Source organism: Ictidomys tridecemlineatus, chromosome 6 (genome assembly GCF_052094955.1).
Source record: "Ictidomys tridecemlineatus isolate mIctTri1 chromosome 6, mIctTri1.hap1, whole genome shotgun sequence".
NCBI lineage: Eukaryota > Metazoa > Chordata > Mammalia > Rodentia > Sciuridae > Ictidomys > Ictidomys tridecemlineatus.
The window spans coordinates 109,961,685-109,981,972 of record NC_135482.1 but is presented as its reverse complement, the minus strand read 5'-3'; the positions used below and the strand labels follow the sequence as shown (position 1 = coordinate 109,981,972).

Genomic DNA, 20,288 nt, shown 5'->3' with positions numbered 1-20,288 from the left:
GGAGGCTGAGGGAGCCAGCATGGGGGCCTTGGGGCTGCAGACTCAGACAAGTCACTGCAGCCTGTTCTGGGGAGGGACCAAGCTGGGGACGGGGCCAGCTGCTGAAAGGAGTCAGGCTTGGAGTAGGTGAGACTAGATTATGCCTTGGTAAGCTCTTCCAGTGGGAGAAGGCAGAGAGTGGGACCAAACCTTGGTCCTGCAGCTCTCATTCTTCCTGTTCCTTAGTGCATCTGTCACACACTGGTTGGCACCATGGAATCTGCCCCAAACACTGGGGTCATGCTTTGTCATTCTGTCAGGTATCCCAGAGCAGCCCTCAGGCTCCCGGGCAATGATGGGTGTCAGGATTAATAGGGAATGAAATGACATTTGTTATTCATTCAACAAACATGGAGTACCTACTGTGTTTTGAAGATAGGGCTGTGCTGGGCATCCTGGGGCGGGGGAGGAATAGGCGTGGCTCATGGTGTCAGAGAACTTACAGACCCAGACATCCATGGGGTGAGGTGAAAGATGAACATAGAAAGCAGATAGACCACAGGGCCTCCTGGGTTTGGGAAGGGTTGTGTGCAGAGTGGAGCCCCGATGTTGTCCTAGTGAATGTCTCCATGCCCCTCAATTTATTCTGCAGCCAAGGGTTCTAAGGTCCTGGCACACTCCGCCTCTGAACTCACTCAGCCCCACAGAAAGGAGCCCCTCCTAATTTTTGTCCAGGGACGAGGAGGCCTACTCCTACAGAGTGCCAGGAGGGCATGGAAAATTGAGAAAAGTCAGGCACTGGCAGCACAACTAGGACGCTGGGGCTTTGGGCCTTCCCTTGCTGCTCCATCCCCCTATCTGGAACCTTTCAGGATTGGCTGCTTTGCCCTTCCTCCCACCAGAGCAAACACACACAATAGCAGAGTCTCCCCATGCCATTTTGCCCAGGCCCAGAGAGCTTCATTGGGATTCTGCACAGCTTCCCTGCCCCCCCCGCCTGGTGGCATTCAGCAAGTCACATCCCTTCTATACAAAGCTGTTTGTTGAATAAAAGGACATAAATCACCCATCCCCTTGGAGACCGAGACGGCCCAAGCCACGGCATGCCCCAAGAAGGAGCCCAACGAGGAGGACAGAGGTGGAATGCCTCTGGGGGGAGGGGAGAAGGGTGGGGGGGGCAACTCTTAGAAGCTAGGATTGAAAGGAGGAGAGGCGGGACCAAAGCCCAATCTGCCCCCTCTGCTGAGTCTGAACATCATGGAGGCCCTGACATGAGCTTCCAGAATGGGCCCTGGGTGCTCTTGGAAGCCGATGTCTTGGGCTTTTGTGTCTCATTTCTACAGAAGACACATTCCAAAAAGGAACGTATTGCACCAGACTTTAGCAAGTAAGAATGAGCTCCAAGGGTCATGCCTACTCCAGGTTTCACCAGCCAAGCTTGTTTGTTGGTTTTTCAAAGAGAAGTCAGTCTCAGTTTCCACATTCGTAAAATGGCCATAAAAGGACCTTCCTCCTGCAAATTAAATATTTAAAATACACAGGAAGAGCTTAACTCAGTAATCAAAGCTTAGTAAATGTACTGTAAATGTTAGTTATTTCTGTTATGATCTTTCCCACTTGAAATCACAAGACAGAAATCTCTACCCTGATCCCCACCCCGGGAGACCTTGAACATCTCAGGTCTAGATTGAAGTCAGGTCTGCCCACCGGATAAAACCTGGCTAGACTTTCTGGAATTTGCTGAGGAGGGGAGAGATGATAGGGGAGCTCGTTCTGAGGACCACCCTGCACTTGGGACAGCCTTTCTGGATGCAATAAGAGCCAGACCACAGACAAAGTTGGGATCCTTGGAGGATATGTGCTTCCCTCTCTCTGTTTTCACATGGCTGGGAAATTTAGCTCTGCTCTATTTCCTTCCCAAAATGTTCGCTTCAGCAGGTTTGAAAGCCAGCGGATGGGTAATGTTCCGTGTCGACAGTGAGCGGTCTCCTTTCTGGCCTGGATGAGTCTTTCCAGTGTGACTCACATGCACACGGAGGGCACTGGTATCCATCATTTCCATGAAAATGCACAAAGGGCAACTTCTGGGCTGAGCTGCCAGCAGAAAGTTTCCCATGCATCCCTTCCCTCCAAGGTTACTCCTTCCTTTGTGATGTTTGGGTCAGATTTCATAATTTCATTTCCATTCAAATGTGTGGGCCAGAGTATAACAGATTGTTCTTTTTAGGGGACATTTCAAAAATGAAGACAGATTGTCTGTCAAACTTAACAGACTGCAAGGCTCTGGCCTTTCATCACTGGGAAGAAATGATTCAAGAACATCCTGCCCGGGGTGCTGCGTGTCGTCTCAGAAGAGTTCTCTCATTCCTGAGGAGGAAAGGGAGAGCAGGCAAGAGCAGGGGAGGGCCCAGGCAGACTCCTGGGTCTAGAGGAGGATAGAAGGAAGCCTGGGGCGGGCAGGAAGAGAAGAAGTGGAGTTATTTCCACCGCTTGAAAACTTTGTACTCCTACTGCCTAAAGGAATGGAAGGCAGTGTGTCTCTGTGAAAAGTGGTGTCTTTGAGGAACTGAGGTGCCACTCTGTGGTAGAGTGCTTACCTAGCATATATGAAGCCCTGGATTTGAGCCCCCAGCAGCAAAGCAGAAAGGAAGGAAGACAGACACGCAAGGGAGTGTCTTTGGCTTATGGCCTTGACCCTTTACCTCTCCAAGCCCCCCTCCCATCCCCTACCGTGCCATAGATAGACAAGGACTCTCCTGGACAGTAAAAATCGTCATGGGAGTTGAGGACTCCCTGGCTTCTATATGTGGGCATCTTGGAGACCCTAGTTGAGGGGGACAAACAAATCCAGGGTTGACAATACCATGTCAGTGTGGTCACTTCCCCATGTGAACTGGACATCCTGCATAACGGACATCCCTACCACTCAACCCCTTCCTGATTACTCAGGCTGTCGCTCTAGAGGGGTCTCACTCAATCTCTGTGTAACGTTCAGTTGTGGCTCCAGCTGACCACTTGGTTGTTGTTGTTGTTGTTCCAGGGATTGAACTCAGGGGTGCTTAACCACTGAGCCACATCCCCAGCCCCTTTTGTATTTTATTTAGAGACAGGGTCCCCCTGAGTTGCTCAAGGCCTCACTAAGTTGCTAAGGCTGACTTTGAACTCATAATCCTCCTGCCTCAGCCTTGATGGAATTACAGACATGCGCCACTGCGTCTGGCCTGACCACTCTTCATGTGGAACTTCTAGGAGGGGCTTTCAGGCAGTTATCTTTTCCTGAGGTCTTGCAGCAGGGCGTTGGTGAGGGAGCAGGCTGGGAAGCATAATACTGACAGCTCACATGTATCAGGCATCGATCGTTCGCAGCAGGTGCTGTTCCAAGATCTCACATGGTGAAGCCTCATCTGTCTCTGCAGTAGTTTTTGTGAGTGCTGTTCATTTCTCCTAAATGAAGGAACCAAGGAACAGAGAGGTTAGGTAGTTTGCCTACAGTCACAGAGCTCATCAATGGCTGAGATCTAAAGCCAGGCCAAATAAGCCCTTAACCCTATAGCATCTAAAGACATGTTCTGCATGCAGTTAGAGTCCTGGTGAGTCCACTTGCAAGCACAGCACCAAAAGACCCCTGGAATGATCAGCTAGTTCAGACCTCTTATTTACCTAGGTAGAAATGGGGGGCCAGAGAGAGGATTCCACTCCATTTCTCTAGTGGCAGAGAAATGGAGTGGAATCAGGTCCTCTCGCCTCCTTTGACTCTGCCTTATTTGTTGTGCTCTGATCGTGTCATCTGGGGAGAAGGCAGAGCTGAGAAACCAATTCATAAGTCTCAGGAGGTCTGAGCTAGATTCAGCTTCCTCTCTCTGCTATACGTATATTTTAAAGGGCCATCAGATGATTGTCTAATGATGCAATTTCAGGCACAGCTAATTGGCAGTGAAGGAAAAGGTGTTTTTCTTGTTTTGTTTTTTGTTTTTGTAGTCCTGGGGTTAAGAAAGGGTATTTTATTTATTTATTTATTTTTATTTATTTTTTTTTTTTGGTACTCAGGATTGAGCCCAGGGGCACTTAACCACTGAGCCACATCCCCACCCTTTTTTGTAGTTAATTTAGAGACAAGGTCTCACTGAGTTGCTTAGCGCCACACTGTTGCTAAAGCTGGCTTTGAACTCGCCATCCTCCTGCCTCAGCCTCCCAGACCACTAGGATTATAGTCATGTGCCACCATGCCTGGCAAGGAAGGATATTCTCAATATCTAAGCTAGAGGGGACTTTGAATCCACTCACTCAGCTGGCCTGTCACTCACCAGACGTGGTCTCCAGGTACATAATGAAAGCAATAGTATATAAAGCCCTGTTGTATCTAGGAACTTTACGCACATTATCATCTTAAAATTCATAGCATCCCTTCCCAGTAGATGTGATAGGCATGATCTCTGTTCTCTAGGTTACGAATTGAGGCACAGAGAGGTCCATTGACTTGGACTGAGTAGCTAGAGGAGGAAACCAAACTGAAACCCAAGGTAACCGACCCCAAAGCTTTGACTTCTTCCCATGCCACCCACTGTTACTGGCATGGTGTCTTGCTACTCAAAGTGTGGTCCCCAGACCAGCAACATCAGCCTTACCTGGAAACTTATTGGTGATGCAAATTCTCAGTCTCTGGTTCTACTGAATCAGAAACTTTTGGAGGTAGGACCCGGCAGTCTGGGGTGAATAAGCCCACCAAGTGATCTCGTGCATGCTGAAGTTTGAGAACCACTGACCCACAGTGCTCCTGAGTCCCTGAGGAAAAGTGTCTCAGGCATCCACCTTGACTCCTGATTTGTCTGGGTAGTTGAAACTTAGTTCTTTGGATTCCTGAGTGCTTCAGGTGTGACTGGCCGTCATCCCTTCTGAGGCCCCCTCAAAGGAGACTTTCTCTGTCCCTGTATTGTCACCAGGAACACCCTGAGTCAGCTTCTCCCTGTTCTCAGCCCCATCACATTTTCCCCAAAGGCCTTGACCTTTGTGGAACATGTTATGAGTTCTGACTAACAAAAATAACCCTCCGGTGGACCGAGAGATTTTTAATTAAATCACATAAGCCAAGAATCGCAGAATCCAACCAGGTTTCTACGTCTCGTGGCAGACTCCCCCTAGGGCACAGCTACATACTTCTCCCCAGGCCTCAGCTGGGGCCTCACCTTCCAGATCCTTACCATCTCTTCCGGCCAATTAAAACACCCTGCTGTTGCTATCACCTATTTTCAGCTCCTAACCAGTTCTTTTGTCTGCCAGACACTGTCTTGCTCACATTTAAAGAAAAAAAAAATGAGATGACGAAATTCATTTTGATCACAGTGGCATAGGACGCTTCATTTCCCCTCCACACAAACTGATTCCACACACTGATCAGTGTTAACAAGCAATTTGATGCAAGATTGTACCTGTTTATACAGATGCAGGAACATCTGTGCTTCTGCATCCCGAGCCCTTGTCAGGTATTTGCTGCAGCCTCTGCGGAAACCTACGGGAAAGAGGGAGGCCCAAGCAAAACCTGCACAACTCGTGATTCTCTCACCGATCAGATCAGCAGCACCTCCCAAGACAGGTCCAGACAGGCTGCCTTGGAAGCAGTCCAGTTTTCCCTGGTTGGTTCTCATCACTGACTCACTTGCATGTGTGGCTGAAGGAAGAGGAAAGCATGTGTACCCCCACACCACCTCTGGAACCCTCAGGGTCATTTCCCTGCAGTTGTGTACAGGTCTGGGGTCAGCTCTGGATGATCTTGACAAAGCAGGCTAAGCAATCCAGTGCCGCTGGGTGGTCCTTCCAGATGTGCAGGCCACTGGGAGTTCTTCTCCAGTTGACCACATGCACAGGTCCTGTTCATTGATCTCTCATTCGTTCATCATATAGAACATGTATTGAGCTCATACATATACTAGGGATACAGAGATGAGAAGAGCTGCCCTATCCTGAAAGAGCTCAGATGTAAGGAGGGAGGACAGGTAAGCATGTCCTGACCCAAGGAGGGAAATGCCATGGCAGACCAGAAGCAGATCCAGGGTACAATGGATGTCAGGAATAAAGAATAATGTGTGCAAAGTGCAGAGGCCTGAAAGAGGGGCCACCGGGGGGGGGGGGAAGAGGTGGAAGAAGCTGAGTTGTTAGTGACACAGGCTACCTTTTTTTGCTGAGGAACTAGGCTTTCATACTAGGAATGTGAGAAGACCTTGAAGAAATGTAAGCAGGGTAGTAAGTGACAGACTGAGTGTCCTAGAAGGACTATTCTGGAAGATAGTTGGAGGAAGGGAGGCTATTGCAGTAATAGTAGGAGAGGATGAGGCCCTAAGCTGCAGCAGTAGCCACCAGGAGCAGGGGAGGAGGCAGAACCGAGAACCTGTGACAGGAGTGGGAGGAGAGCCGAGGGGTCGTGTCACTGTGAACGACCTCCAGAGCTAGTGAGAACTGGGGACACTCCGTCTTTGCATATGGATATGTTGGTGCTTCATACCACTGCATTGGTACCAGTTATACCGAATATGCTGTATATGTTTTCACTTTAAGAGGGAGGGGAATGGCTGGGCTTGGGGACATTTCATCTGCAGAATTTATAAAACTAGACATTGTCAAATATTTACTCAAGCAAGTCAAACTGTTAAATATCAGGTAAAACAAAAGATGTACAGCCTGACTTGCCCACAAGAAATACCAGTGCATCCTATCCTCTCATGAGCATTGTCCAGTGATGATATTCCAGCCACGGCACCCCAGGTGCCCTCAGCCAGCCAGATCTCAGAAGTGCCCATCAAGTGCCAGTCAAATGCATAGAGTCGGTGGTGACGCAAGAGCTCCTGTCTAGGTAGCACGGTACTGGTCTTTCATAGTCAGAGATCAGCCAAGAAGCAAAGTAACTAGTTAGTAAAGTCATTACAAGGGACAGGAAAGAGTGGTTAGTGGGTAGCAGTTACAGTTGTTGGAATAGATGAGGCCATCTAGAAAGGGGCCTGGTGACTGTCCCAAGTCAGAGGTCAGAGAGAGGAGGAGAGGCACCTCCAGAGAAGAAGAGGGCAACCATCGGAGGGATGATGTTGCCAACAGCTGGTTGGATGAGGACAAAGAGTCCACTGGATCTGGCAACATGGTGGCCAGTGGTGACCCTGTCAAGAGAAATTCTAAAGGGGTGCTGTGGATAGATGTTTGAGTGGAGTGGACTGAAAAATGAGTGAAAATGAGGAAGCAGAGAGAGCACAAGAAGGGTCGTCTTCCGGAAGCATGACTGCAAAGAAGAGTAGTGAGCAATGAAGGGCCAGGGTAAGGTTTTAGTTTGTAAAATAAAAACACGCACGCATTGGGGTGTTCATGAGAGCAATTTATAGAAGGGAGAAATCAAACCATATGCAACAGCATCTCAAACTGAACGTGGCCAAGACAAGTTTTGATGTCTTCTCCACTAACTGTGTCCACCCCATGTACTCATCTTTGGGAGTAGCATCTCCGGATTCCCAGTGAAGCCCGAGCTCTGAGATCCATTGTCTCCTCCTTTTCCACCCTCCCACATTCCTATCACCTAAGAGGTAGCTTGGATCAAGCACTCAGTTTGTCTCTGCTGCTTGTGTCTCAACCTAAGCCTCATCACCTCTAGCCTGGATCTCTGCTGTAGCGTCCTGACTCAGGGTCCAGCTCATTCTTGTTCTCTGCTTCATCCCTTTCATTCATTCTCTGCCCAACAACCAGAGAAATCTTAAAAAAAAAAAAATGGATCACATCACTGCTCTGATCATTCCCTGCCACTGTATCCCACCACATTTAGGATAAACTCTGAGATCTCTCTCTGCAGGCCATGAGAGAAATGCCCACCTCCATAGTCTCACTGTCCTCCATTCTCCCTGTTACTCTGCACTACACTCTCATTGACCCTTTCTAGGTTCTTGAAAGTTCTTTCCTACCACGGGGCCTTGGCATATGCTTCCTCTTCCTGTTCAACCCTACGTATCTTTAAGATCTCAGCTGAAATGTCATGTCCCCCAAGAGGCCTTTAAGGACACAGCAATATAAAATAATCTCTGCTTCGTCCTTTCATGGAACCATGCCCTTTCTCTGAATAGAACTCATCACACATATAAAGAATTATTTTCAACTCTTCATTTAATGTCTGTCTCTCTCCCAGGACGGAGACTGTGTTTGTATTTTTTGCCCACCCTTGCACTCAGGAGTCACTCAATGCGTGTTCATTGAAAGAGAGCCAGCCAGTCAGCCACTCCCAGGGTCAGGAAAAGTTCCAGAAGAAGGGAGGTGGGAGCCCCTGCCGTGGGCTGTGTGCCCAAGCCAGCTCTGAACTGCAGGTGCCCACACAGCCTTCCTGCTGGCTACCGATGGACAAATGCCTCCTCACACACCAATAATCAGCCTCCACACTGTGTTGGAACATACCTCCTGAATTCCTCCCAGACCCCCACCAGGCATCTGGGGAAGATGGCAACCCCCAGGGAGAGACACATTAGCACCAGCCACTGAGCTGCAGAGAGCAGTGGGAAGTGGGAGAGGCAGCCCTGCTTAGACCAGGAGATGCCCACAAGGAATGTGATGTGTACAGTCCCCCTGCAGGGCCGACTCTCCTGTGAGCATCAGTTTCCTGAAAATGGCTAATACTGCACAGGCTAGAGGAGATTAAGTCATTGTGTGATTAGTGAAGCACTAAGAACAACACTCATTAAACAAGAGCCTCCCACTGGCATTTGGACCACATGCTGCCCCAGTGGACACACAGGGGTGCACCCGAGAGGGATCTGAAAGCCTGCTTTCTAGTAGTGGGAGTGTGGGACAAGTCCCTATGTAGTCTCAATTTTCCTTTCTGTAAAATGGAAAGAGAATCCAACCAGGAAAGACACCTGGAATGTATGATGTTATTTGCCTTAAAGGTGATCGACAAGGAGAGGTGACTGTCCTGGGTCAAAGAAGCAGGAAGGATTTGATAAACTGTCACCAGTCTGCTCCCCACAGGGACTCCAGGGTAGGAAAGAAAAGTGGAGGGGGGTGGAGTTTAAAGGGCTAGATGCTGCAAAATAGAAGCCATGGAAAGAGAAACAAAGAGGAGAGAGGAAGAAGAGGCCAAGGTGCTGGCTGAAAGGTACAGGAGAGAAGCCAAAAGAACCATGCTGTGAGGGACAAGGATTGATGATGCTTCCAAGGCAGCAAGACCCTGAGGTGAAGGTCCACAGGAGCAGCACGCTGGGGGGGGGAGGGGGGGGGCACACAGTCCCTGCCCAGCCACCTTCCCCAAGAGGACACAGAGTGCACCATGGGGAGCATTTAGCACCTTTAGAGACCTGCTGTGGGCTTGCCCTTCTCTGGGCTCTGGCTAGGGGAATGTCAGAATTGGGGAGTGGGTTCTGCATCCAGAGGAAGCAGCTTGCCTTGGAGAGGAGTACAGAGACTACTCAGCCCTTCCCCTCCCCTACTTGGCAGTTTTGTAGTTGGGTTTTTGCCCCCAGGGTCCGAGAAATTCAGGACCATAAAACGCCCCAGGGTGGTGTTGCAGAGAGGAAAGCAGGAATGGGGGGTTGCGGGCATCCATATTTCCTTTCATCCCTCCCACGTGACCTCTCACCTCCTTGCACTGGAAGGTGCTGAATTAGAGGCTGCTCCAGCTCCGAAGCCCAGATGTCCTCCCCTGAGGTCCCCCCAACCTGCAGGCCCAGGAAGGATTAATCCAGCACTCCCTGTTCTGTGGTGGGTGTTTCCACCTGGCTGATCTCCCAGCCCAGCCTTTGGTCCAGGGCTCTTGGCTCATTACTGGAGCTTTTAACCACAGCCCCAAGCGGGTGAGCATGCAAACCGGCTGCATGTCACCTGAGTGGAGGACGGGAAACTAGGCCATCGTGCTTGACTGAGCAGATCCCACCCTCTCCAGCTGCCACCTCCTTCTGCCACCTCCCCTAATGGTGCCCTGGCCTCCAGCACACACCTCTGTCATTATTTTTGCAGGGGAAGGACTGGTCCAGAGCTCTGGGGCAGAAGGAACATGGAGAGAGGCGGGGTGGAGGGTGGGATCTGGAGGAGGGAAGAGAAACCAAGATCTCAGTTCAGGAGCCCACAGGGAAAGGGCAGGGGAGAGGCTGGGAGGGTAGATGGACAAATGGGAGCCAGTCGTGGGGAGCAGCTGGGTGCCAGACCACAGGGGCCAAGGGTCATCCTGGGAACCCTCCAAGGAGCCAGGCTTGTTGGTCTGCATTGACCAGGCTGGGCCTGCTGTCCTCCCGCTTGGCCTCCTAGGTGTCGGGGCTCCTGGGGTGAGAGGACACAATGTGGCTGTCTTCTGCTTCATGCCCTGGCCCACCCTCCTCAGTCCTCCTCATCTACATCCTCTCTCTCTCTCTCTCTCTCTCTCTCTCTCTCTCTCTCTCTCTGTCTTTCGCTTTCTCACTCTGTCCCTCTCCCCCAGCTGTCTCCCCCTTTTTAAGTTGATCTTTCTCCCTCCTTTTCTTCCTTGCTTCTCTCTTTCACTCTCTAGCTTTCCCTTTCTCTTTCCCTCTCTGTCTCATTATCTTCTTGTTCTCTGCTTCCTCTCTTCTCCTTGGATCTGGTCTCCATCACTGGGTCTCTTCCAGAAAAGCATTGCTCTGTGGCCCAGTGGTGCTCAACCATCCCCTGCTGGGATGGGCTGTGGGGACTCACAGATGTGGGCCCAATGGTGCTGTCCTCAGAGCCGTATTACAGCTGGGGAGGGTGCAGGGTGAGGTAATGGGAGCCACCGGGAAATTGGAACGTCCTCTCACCTGGCTAGACCTGCCCAGTCATCCCTCAGTGCCCACATACTGACATTTTTGGTTCTTATGCTCAGGCAAAGTTCTTGCCTCCAGCTCCCAGCCCATCTCTCCCGGATTCCTAACCAGGCAGACAAGCCTGAGAAGAGCAGGCCTCTGCCAAGCAAGGGGAGCTTGCAGCTAGCTGATCCCGGCCATGGCCTTGCCCTTGGTCAGGAAGGAGAGAAGCCTCTAACTACTTCTCAGCCCTACCCTCCCTCTTTAGAACTCATTGGTGACACTCTCTCCTTTTTAACCCCTGCCCCTGAAAAAAGTGGGGGAGGCAGACTCCAAGTCCACCAAGATGCCCTGTGGCAACTCCCCTTGCTTTCTCCTGACCGTTGACACCAGAGTTGGGGTCTGTTGGTCTTCTAGGAACATGGAGAAGGTGGATCCTGCTCAGAGCCCACCCCTCGCGTGGCCACTCTGCAGATGTTTTCTGAGCCATTGGTGGGTGTGCTGTGCACTGAATCAAGTGCTTGTAGCCATGGGCACACCTTGGAGGGCCAAGGAACTGTGAGAGGTGATTAGTGCCTGGGGTTTAGATACTGCCTTGGAGTTGGCCAAGGGTGTGGGGGCTGGAGTCCTGCCCAGCCACATGGTAGCACTGGGAAGTGGGGGTCAAGGCTGTAAGGAGCCAGCAGTGAGGAGAGAAATGGAGGAGAGAGAGAGGGAAAGACAGCTCTGGGTCTGTCGGCAGCTGCGACCGCCTGGCGCTCTGTGATCAGCTTGCGGGGAGGAACGATGCTTAGATGCTCAGGGGAGGTCTGCAGCTTTGCCGGGCCTCGGTGAGCAAGGCCCATGGGACCACCCCCAAGGAGGACAAGGCAGGGTGTAGGGGCTGAGGAGGCCCCTGGGAGTGATCCAGCCCAGAAAAATGAGACCACTATGAAGCAGGGGGATTGGTTGATGTCCCCAGCTCCTCCTCTTCCCACTACTCACTGCACTGGGACATTCGAGGAACCCTTCAGGTTTCGAGTGGCATTTCAGGTGGAAAGTCCCTGGGGGAGCAGGGATTCTGACCTCCTTGCTCTTCGGAAGAACACACTGAGGCTTAAAAGGGGGGAGTCCATTAACTCAAGTCACAAAAAGCTCAGCCAAGGACCAGGACCAGAACCTGGCTCTGTGCCTCACAGTGCCCCATCCTCAGGGATCCCAGCCTACCCAACAAGACTCCCCTGAGAACTGGGGTTCCCCAACAGGTCTTTGAAAGATCAGAAAAATACCTTCTATTTATTTACTCTATCTCCCAGGCTGGTCTCAAACTGCTGAACTCAAGTGCTCCTTCCTGCCTTAGCCTCCTGCCTCGTTGGGACTCCAGGCCGCAGCTGTTCCTCCATTTTTTTTTTTTTAAAGAGAGAGTGAGAGAGAAGAGAGAGAGAGAGAGAGAGAGAGAGAGAGAGAGAGAGAGAGAGAGAGAGAATTTTTAATATTTATTTTTTAGTTCTCGGCAGACACAACATCTTTGTTTGTATGTGGTGCTGAGGATCGAACCCGGGCTGCACGCATGCCAGGCAAGCGCGCTACCCTTGAGCCACATCCCCAGCCCATATTACTCCATTTTAAAGCTTGCTTTCACTCTGGGCTCTTGGGACTTGGAGTAGGAGGGTCTGACTTCAGCCTCCCCCTGCCTCTGCGGCCTTGGGCACCAGCTGACTGCTCTGCGCCTCAGGTTTCTGGCTTGTAAAATGGAGGTTACAGCCTGTGGCCTGCCTGACGGGGCTGTTGTGTTGGTAGAGAGGAGGTACGAAAACGCTGTGCTCTTGGGTTATTCCTGGAAGACTCCTGAGGGGAAGTGAGCTTGGGAGACCCTATGTCCGTCCTTCCTGCCCACTTCAGAGGGCCCTGGCTGTACATCCCACAGCTCAAGTATAGCAGAAGGTCCCCGCCTGTCCTCACCACCCCTCCTTGCACCTGTCCTCAGCTGCGTGGTGGATGAGATGGACTTCTCCAGCATGGAGCTGGATGAGGCCCTGCGGAAGTTCCAGGCTCACATCCGTGTGCAGGGGGAGGCCCAGAAGGTGGAGCGGCTCATAGAGGCCTTCAGGTAGGACCCTCCCCCCTTCGCATGTGTCTAGAGCCTGGGAGTGTGGGTGGGGAAGCAGAGCTGCTGGGACTCCAGAGACCAGAGGTGCTGGGGATCACTCTTCTGAGGCAGGCATGCGGGTGGGCTGGAGGGAAAGGAGAAAAGGAAACAAAGGGGGCCGAACCCCTTGAGCCCTCTAAGCTGGAAGCAACATGGGGCCCTCCAGATGGACTGCCTGTCACTCATCCCCACCAGCCAGCACATTGGTGTTGAGCATCTGTGTGAGGCTGGTCCTGGGGGGCACCTGAGGAGCAGTGCTGCTAGCCTGTCCTCTCAGGGGGGAAGAGGACTGCCATATGGGGCAGACCCATCATCTCCCTGGGCCCAAAGCCCTCGAGGAGCTGGGTCATCCCCCCTGGGTCATCAGTCCCCACTGCTGGAGCTTGGGAAGCTCACGGTGCCACCCTGCGTCTCCCCCACCACAGCCAGCGCTACTGCATGTGCAACCCTGAGGTGGTGCAGCAGTTCCACAACCCCGACACCATCTTCATCCTGGCCTTCGCCATCATCCTCCTCAACACCGACATGTACAGCCCCAACATTAAGCCTGACCGGAAGATGATGCTGGAGGACTTTATCCGGAACCTGCGAGGTGAGGAGGTGGGGGCCAGGCCAGTTCATTGTTGATTCTGTTGAGTCTGAGACCGAACTGTAGATTGTCACCTGTTCTCAGGGTCCGGTCACCCAGGGCAGGCTGGGAAGGTTGCTTGCTCATCTTCAAAGCAACAGAGGCCCTTGGGCAATGTGAATACTCTCCATTGGATGGCCTGTAGGTCCCGGGCACCAGATTGGGCACCTGGGTGGCATCAGCCCTTCCCTACTCCACAACTTAGGAGAGAAGAGTCAGGAACAGGGCCTTCAGGTCCTGGGTCCATTTTATTCAACCTTGCAGGCAGCTGTACATCATCTGCCAGCCAAGTCCTTTGATGTTTTTTGGCATTTAAAAAAAATCAAAGTTATACATGCATATGATTTAATAAGATCAAAATAATTCTATAGGACTCACTACAGAAAAAAATTAGTCTTTGCTCAGCTCATCTTTCTTCTTTTCCAGGGGCAAACACTTTCAACATTTTTAGCTGCTTGTTTATTTTGTGCTGCTGGGGATGGAACCCAGAACCTCAAATATGCTAAGCAAGCACCTATTAGCTATTTATTTTGTGTCCCCTCTATATCAATAAGTAACATTGTCCTGCTTCTTTTTTTTCTATTCCTTTTTTAATTGGTATAAAGTGCATACTATACAAGGTATGTAAATCTGAGTGCTTGATGACTGTTTATCTTCACAGACACCCGTGTGATTGCACCTGTATCCACATACTGATTTTTACATCGTCCCAGAACATTCTTATGTTGCATCCCATTAGATACACTTGCCTAAGCTTAAGCTGAACACTATTCTGCCTTCTAGCACCATTATTTTGCCAGTCCTTGAACTTTATATAAATTAGGTTAGATAAGAAATATATACTGAGAGAGAGAGAGAGAGAGAGAGATTTATAGATAGATACAGATGTGTGCATATATGTGCATAAATACACACATATACATATTGGTATCTGGCTTCTCTTAAACACTATTGCTTATTAGTTTTTTAATTTTTTAAGCATTATCTTTTAATTTCCCATTATAGAACTTCAGAATTTAGCTCTTATCCATCTGCCTTCCCCACACCATCCCCATGAAAACCAGTGTTCACCTTAGGGAGGCTGGCTACACACAGTGCAAACCTGAGTTACGATTCCTTTCCATTTCTATTTTCCTTGGAGTCAGTACTTGTATTATTTTTCCATTTTCTTAGTTCTCTAGATACCTGCCACCAGTCCATCCCGTCCTTGCCCCTGATTATCCAATTCCTGTCAATCACACAGACCTGGGAGGAACCCCGGGACTCCCATCCTCTTGCAGCTGTGTCTCAGGGCCTCTGCTTCTGCTCTATCTGGGTGGTTGTTGGGCCAGGCCAGCCACAAGCCATCATCTAGAAGTCTCCTGGGCTGGATTTCTTGTTCCTGAATATTATAGTTTCCTAATTTTTAGATGACTTTCAAAGAAAAGGCATCTTGGAGAAAAACATTTTTGAAAACTTGAGTTTTTCAAATATACCTGTTTCTATTTGTCCCTTTGATTGGGAGTTTGCTGGGAACAGAATTCCAGAAGGAAACAGGTAAATGAGAATGTTAAAACTTTGCCATCGTGCCTTAGCTGACAGTGCTGCTCTGCTGTTTGAATTCCTGGCCTTTTTTACACACTCTTTTTCTCTCTTTCTGAAAAGTTGTTGATTCTTCTGTTTGCCTTTCATGTTTTCAATTCTCATAATGATGCGCCTTGCTAGGGTTCTGTTTCCACCCACTGTGCTCAGTACTGAGTTAGTCTTTACAGCCTAAAAACACACATCCTCCAAATGTGTAAGGTTCTCTTAAATATTATTATCTCTTATATTTACTAAATATTGTTAATCCACAGGGAATTGCTTCCCAGGATACCCCTCAGATGCTCAAGTGCCTTGTGAATTATATATAAAATCGTGTAGTATTTGTATAAAACCGAGGCTCACCCTTCCATACATTTGAATTCATCTCTAGGTTACTTATAATATCAAATGCAATGCAAATAGTGGTCTTGCTGTTTACATAGCACTGTTTGGGGAATAAGGACAAGGAAAAAGTCTGTACATATTCAGGGCAGATGCAGGTTTTTAGAAATATTTCTGTTTGTCTGTTGGTGGAGCCCACAGACACAGAACCCGTGGACACCAGGACACACTGTACCATGTTTGACCATTTAGCTTCTCCATGTTTTCTGTACTTTCTCCACTTCCTGTTATTCAGTTACTGGGTCTCCTACTTGATCTTCTAATCTTTATAGTTTTCTATGGGCCATCATTGTTTTCTTGATTGACTTTCTGGAAGATGTCCCTCAGCTTTAGCTTTAAAGCCCCCTACCAAGTTTTTCATTCCCACTGTTACTGTTTTCAATTCCAGAAACTTTTTGTTGTTGTGGTTCTCTGAATGTTCTTCTCTTATAGCATTTTATTCCTGTTTACTAGTTGCAATATCTTCTCGTATCTCTTTGAAGATATTCATATGTTCTTATTTGTTTGTTTTATTGGCTACCTGCTTGCCTGTTCCTTCTGGGTTCCTTTTATTTCTTTCTCTTTTATGTTACAGACCTTCCAAACATAGTTGGTGAAATGTGGTTGTCTGTAGTCAAGAGGGAGCTACTGAAAAGCTGATCTAAAGCTGTGTGGGTGCAGGTGAGGCCTGCTCCCTTGTGGCCTTTCTTGGGTGATTTAGTTAAACTGCTCCCTGGTCACCTGTTACTGCAGTATCTTTAGATATTTTATTTTCTATTGGTGGATTTTTACCAGAAGATAAATGTCTAACCTTTTGCCCAGAGGGTACAGTTCTGGCTGCCAGTGTTCTGAGATCTTTGGGGGAAATGAGGTCAAGGTCTCTCAATACGTAGATATCAACCTCATCTTCCTGTTTTCAGCACAGAGTCCCACCTCTGGCTGGGATTGAGTTGCCCCAGCCCCAAATTCCTGGTTTAGCCCTTCTTCAGTCATCTGCTGAAAAGAGGAGGAGACAGGACAGCTGTCTAGCTCATTTTCCAACTGTGTTGATCTCCAGTTCACCTCCACTTCACTCTCTGGGGTTCCTGTTGCCACCAGTTCCTTTTGCCACCTGTGGGATGTTGGGTGGCTTCTAACCTCTGCTAGTTTAGGTTTCAGCTGTCTGAGGTTTGCTAATCCACCCCATTATTCACCCACTTGCCAGACCCCAGGGTGCTCTGTCCCTTGTCTGTCTTAGTGGATCTAGGCCTTTTGGGCATCCAGAGAGCATCGAGGTCGTCTTGAACTGAGAACCTGTGTTCCTGCTCTTTCTCACCCACAGCCTGATTTCTTCAGGCCCCTGGGATGCTGCAGCGCTTGTTTGCCTGACTTTAAAAACCAAGATCAGACATGGAAGAAGGAATGACAAGACAGGGAGTTAGAAGGCATGACGTCCTCTCAGTAGTTGGGAAAGCTCCTTTGAGGGCCTTCGCCAAAGTCCTTCTATTTTTAATTCTTCCCTCTTATAAAAGAAGCATGTAGACATTAAAGAAAGAGTTGGGAAAAAAAGGAAAAGAAAAATAAGAAAGGGTTGGGGGAAAATATAAAGAAGAAATATTTCTTACTTCCTGTTTCTATTTCCAAAAGAAAATCGTTTCCATGTGGGTCTATTTCCTGCTAGGACACTTTGTTGCCCGAGTGTGGACCTCACGGGGACCTAGGAGCCAGGGTGAAGGGCCTCATCACCTGCGTCACCACAGGCCACCTACCAGCTTCTCTTTGCTGCCTGTCCCCCGCCCCCTCCAAAGCTCCCAGTGAGGGGAGAATCTTGTCACCCATTCCACAAAGATCACTCAACCACATACTCCTATTTGGAGGGGAGGGCCTGGGGGTGGGGGGGGGAGATCCTAAAGAGAACAAGACAGAACATCCCAAAGATGCTCCTGGGGTGGGACTGGGGGAGGTCAAGACAGATCCTCAGAAGGCAGTGGGGCCACAAAAGCAAAGACACTGAGCAGGAACATGGAGGTTGTACTGGGCCATCAGGAAAGGGTCCTGCCAGGTGAGAATGGAGGTTCTGACTGAACACGTCAGCAGATGATCCTGGAAATGCCGTGGGGTCATACGTAGCTGTCATACCTCCTGAGGAGTGTGTCCTTAAAGAGGATGGGAACCAGCTCTTGAAGGCTTTGGAACAGATACAGGATCAGGGCCTGACAAGAGCAGGGCCACCCTCCCTGAGCTTGTCTGGTAAGGTTTTGTCCCCATGGTCCAGGGCGCTGACCCCCACCGTCCCCCTCTTCTCCTCCTGCTCCCCCCTCCCTGTTGGCAGGTGTGGATGACGGTGCTGACATCCCCAGGGAGCTGGTAGTAGGCATCTACGAGAGGATTCAGCAGAAGGAGCTCAAGTCCAATGAGGATCATGTCACGTATGTCACCAAGGTGGAGAAGTCCATTGTGGGCATGAAGACAGTAAGTGTCCACCACGGAGCATGCAGGACTTAGTTTCCTCTCCCATGGCTACCAAGCCACCCCTATCTCACATCTCCTTTCCTTTCCTTCTTCCTAACATCTCCTCCCTCTCTCCTCCTTACCTTTTAAAAACACTTTTCTGTTATCCATTCACTGTGTGTCGGGTGCTGCACCTTGATCTTTCCCTTGCATAATATCCACATTGCCTCTTGCCACCAGCTGCCACAGCAGGACAGACTACGGTGAGATGTTAAGAAGGACTGCCCTGTAATATAAGGCTGAAATATCTGAATGGCCAGAGGGAGAATTTTAGAATCTCTTTCCAGGATGGCATGGATACCAGGAATTCCTGGAAATGGGCTATAGACTAGTGCCTCAAACCATGGAGGTGCCCCTTCATTGTAACCTGTGTCACAGGCAATGTGATCCAAGTGTGTAATGATTTTTTTTAATTCACTGTGGTCTATTTATACATGCACACAGCATAATTTTGTCAAATACATTCCACATTTCCTTCTCCTTCCCATTCCTCCCCTCCCCCCTCAACCTCCTCCTCCTACTCCACTGGTCTTCCCTCTATTCTTCTGGTATCGGACTCTCCTCGCTCCCATTTTTCCCCTTATTTTGCTCTAGCTTCCACATATAAAACATTCAACCCTTGATTTTTCTGAGTTTGGCTTATTTCTTAGCATGATGTCCTCCAGTTCTATCCAAGTACTGGCAAATGCCGTAATTTCATTCTTTATGGCTGAGTAAAACTCCATTGTGTATGTATGCCACGTTTTCTTAATTCATTCAATTATTGACAGGCACCTGAGTTGGTTCCATAACTTAGCTAATGTGAGTTTGTGCAACGATTTTTCAAGTGAGCATCCTGGGTAGATTACAGCACTACTCACATGGGCACAGAAGTGCTTTATACCATGAATATAAAGGAGGAAGAGCAGGTTCCAGTCCCTCCTGACTGAATGGCTGGCTTGGGGAGCAGGCTGGAGAACTTGGGGGCCCCCTCCAGGGCTGTTAGACTCCCCCTCCCAGTCTGCTTTAGCGCCTTGGCGGCTGAGGTCTTAGGCCTCTGTCTGGTTTGTAAATGGTTTGTTTCTCTTACCCACTAGAGAAGGTTTGTGTGTCCTTGTAATCTCCTCACTCTTGCACACCTGCATTTGGGTGTGCAGTAGAGAAAGAGATGGAGGAGTCATACATATAAGCTGCAGCCTGGAATGTGGGGGTGCCCTTAAGGTCACAGAATGGAAAATGTTGACAGTGGCTGGATGCCAACAATTGAGGGCTCTTTTGGAGTTCTTTTCCCCACTCCTTAATCTCCTCACTCCCTCTAGCATCATGAACCCCTTCTCCTCTGGCTTTGCTCCCCAAGATGTGCGACGAAGGGAATAGGCCCCAGATGAGGAGAGAAGAGGTTTAAGGGTCAAGAGCAGGCCCTGCTATAATGGCAGAGGGGCATCCCCTCTTCCTGAGTCGGCTGGGGCCGGGTGCGGGGTAGGGAAGAGGTGGGTGCGGGGTAGGGAAGAGGTGGGTGCGGGGTAGGGAAGAGGTGGTGCGGGGTAGGCTCAGTTGACGCCTGGGTTCCAGGTGCTGTCGATGCCACACCGCCGCCTCGTCTGCTGCAGCCGGCTCTTCGAGGTGACCGATGTGAACAAGCTGCAGAAGCAGGCGGCGCATCAGAGAGAGGTGTTCCTCTTCAACGACCTGCTGGTGGTGAGCAGAGAGCACTGGCCGGGCGGGGCGGGGCTGAAGCTGCCCCAGGCCCCCCTCCCGGCTCAGTCTGCACTGGGACTCTGAAGTGGAGGGGGGCGCCCAGAGCTCGCAGACAGAATGCTCTGCACACCGTGCCTGAGTCACTGTTTTCCTGGCATTTACACATCGTGGTGTGAGGTAGCTCAGGAGAATGTGACCCTTCCGACTGTAAGTGGAAGCAGAGAGACATTAAATGATCTGTTCGTGGTTACACTCCCAGGTGGCAGTGAACTAGACCCCAAACCATCTGCCTTTCTATGTTACAAAAAACCTGGGACAGGGGAGCACAGCAATGCGCTTCACGTCTCCAGGCCGGGCAGGAACCGAGGGCCCACTTGGAGCATGTGCTACGCCTGGGTCTGGGGAGAGCTGTGGGGTGGGGGGGGTGGGGTGCACAGCATCCTGCTCACATACACATACATACACACACTGAGGGGTTCTTTGCTTTTTGAAAACAAGTATGCAGTCACCAAATCTTTCATCAGTGTCAACTATGTGCCAGGCATGTTCTAAGTGCCGGGAAACAGGGGTGAGCAGGTTTTCAACAAGACATATCTTCCTGTGGTACCGCCCCCATCCTCTCTATTCAGAGCCTCGTGGCATCCCCTCTCACTCCTCCACTGCCGCCAGTCAGTCCCACCCTGAGCGCCTCCCTTAG

At 50.0% G+C, this 20,288-nt stretch overlaps 1 protein-coding gene and 1 long non-coding RNA gene across 20 annotated transcripts in view; one reads left to right on the top strand and one right to left on the bottom strand.

Moving 5' to 3' along the window:
• Iqsec3 (IQ motif and Sec7 domain ArfGEF 3) overlaps positions 1 to 20,288 on the top strand; it is a 117,080-nt gene that overhangs the window by 72,811 nt on the left and 23,981 nt on the right. For 14 of the 17 annotated variants that reach the window (XM_078015530.1, XM_078015528.1, XM_078015526.1 and 11 more), the window contains exons 6-10: positions 2,207 to 2,368; positions 12,691 to 12,813; positions 13,278 to 13,444; positions 17,736 to 17,875; positions 19,466 to 19,591. In XM_078015530.1, the coding sequence (XP_077871656.1) occupies positions 2,207 to 2,368; positions 12,691 to 12,813; positions 13,278 to 13,444; positions 17,736 to 17,875; positions 19,466 to 19,591 (718 nt within the window). The remainder of the gene's footprint in view (positions 1 to 2,206; positions 2,369 to 12,690; positions 12,814 to 13,277; positions 13,445 to 17,735; positions 17,876 to 19,465; positions 19,592 to 20,288) is intronic. The other 3 variants (XM_005333961.5, XM_021732136.3, XM_021732133.3) reach the window with 1 other exon arrangement.
• LOC110598967 (uncharacterized) lies at positions 1,818 to 9,827 on the bottom strand. Of its 3 annotated transcripts, none has more exons than XR_005731982.2 (3): positions 9,572 to 9,800; positions 5,406 to 5,644; positions 1,818 to 3,423 (listed from the first exon to the last, which is right to left on the bottom strand). It is a non-coding gene; the product is annotated as an uncharacterized LOC110598967 (long non-coding RNA). The 3 variants fall into 3 exon arrangements; XR_013423220.1 differs by having other exon boundaries at positions 5,406 to 5,485; positions 9,572 to 9,797; XR_013423219.1 differs by having other exon boundaries at positions 5,406 to 9,827.